Below are 1,465 nucleotides of genomic sequence, written 5' to 3'. Positions count from 1 at the left end.
GGAACTAGCTCTGTAGACCAGGCTGATCTCGAACTCACAGAGATCCGCCTGCCTCTGCCTCCCAAGTGCTGGGATTAAAGGCATGCGCCACCATTGCCCGGCTGTTTTTATTTCTTAAATTGCAACTGCTAACCTAGGTCACTGACACAGGTTTTTTTTTCTGTATTTAACATGTTTCAATGCTAAACATGTTAACATGTTTTAGCTTTTATGGAGAGTTTCATCGATCTTGGTCTGTCATTCACTGGATCTGCTATTTTCACTCCAGCTACAAGTCCATGATAAAATTTCTGAACACAGCTTGCTACATTATCTCCCCCTTCCACACCCAAGGGGATTATAGAAACATCTTTTCACTCTGCTGACACCACTGGAGAGCAAATACAGCAGCACAACAGTCTCCAGAGTCCAAGGTTAGCCATGTTCTCAAATCAAGCCTTCAGTTATTTTAAACCTTTATTTTGGGTATTTTGCCTACATGTATACATGTGTGTGTATGTGTGTGTGTATATATATGTGCACACACACACACACGAACACGCAGGGCCATGCATGTGCAGTACCTTCAGAGGCCAGAAGCACAGATCCTGTAAAGCAGGAGTTACAGACAGTTGTGCACAGTGTAGGTGTTGGGAACTAAACAAGGGTTCTCTGGAAAAGCAGCCAGTGTTCTTAACCACTAAGCCACCACTCTAGCCCAGCCATTCCAGCCAAGACTGACACTAAGCCTTTTTGCAATCAACCCACCTCTAGTCTTCTGTCACTATATGTTAGTTCTTACAACTACTTAAAACTGAGGGAATAATTTGGCCAGGCTAGAACACAATTCTTGTAGTTCAACTGCATGCTTGTAAATTTCTCTAGACTCCCTAGGCTCTGATCCTTTCTTAGCAATGGTTACTGTATATTACTACTCACTCTTACATATGGATAAATAGTATCTTTACTATAACTAGTTGGTAGGTACACATATTTTGATAAACTTCCATATTGAATGCTTATGTCCCAAAATGATTAGTATTTTCCAGAAACTCTACCCAAATACCAAATGTATTCAAACTACCTTCTCATTTGCAGTTGAATGTTGGCTGCATCCATTTCCTTCAGCAAATGACATGGAACCCTGTATCTTGGATTGGCTCGAGCTGTGAACAAAACTGTCCATTAATTTGTTTTGACTAAACAAAATTGGGTTGCTAGAGGCAGGACGAAAATCTGAAGGCGTAAGTCACAAACAATGCCGTACCAGTTTGGAATTATGATTAATAGGGTGGTATTTATTTAAAGGGGAAAAAACTTATAGATAACCGTCCCAGACAACAGCCCTCTGCGCAATCAGGAAGAAGTATAGTCGCTGGAACCAGAGCAGGAAGCAAAAAGAGCGAGAAGGGAAGTAGCCGCTTTTTTAAAGGGAGAGAGACCACGCCCCAATGGGCTGGTATCTCAGCGGCTATAGGCTGGAGGA

At 42.0% G+C, this 1,465-nt stretch overlaps 1 protein-coding gene across 5 annotated transcripts in view; it reads right to left on the bottom strand.

The window, feature by feature from the left end:
* Usp40 (ubiquitin specific peptidase 40) overlaps nt 1–1,465 on the bottom strand; it is an 85,699-nt gene that overhangs the window by 39,070 nt on the left and 45,164 nt on the right. For all 5 annotated transcript variants that reach the window (XR_003378179.1, XR_003378180.1, XM_026786255.1 and 2 more), the window contains exon 12: nt 1,064–1,145. Coding sequence is in view for 3 of the 5 variants with exons in the window: in XM_026786255.1 (XP_026642056.1) it covers nt 1,064–1,145 (82 nt within the window). In the remaining 2 variants the exon portion in view is untranslated. The remainder of the gene's footprint in view (nt 1–1,063; nt 1,146–1,465) is intronic.

This window comes from Microtus ochrogaster, linkage group LG4 (genome assembly GCF_000317375.1).
Source record: "Microtus ochrogaster isolate Prairie Vole_2 linkage group LG4, MicOch1.0, whole genome shotgun sequence".
NCBI classification, from domain to species: Eukaryota; Metazoa; Chordata; class Mammalia; order Rodentia; family Cricetidae; genus Microtus; species Microtus ochrogaster.
This window is presented reverse-complemented; position numbering and strand designations above follow the sequence as displayed.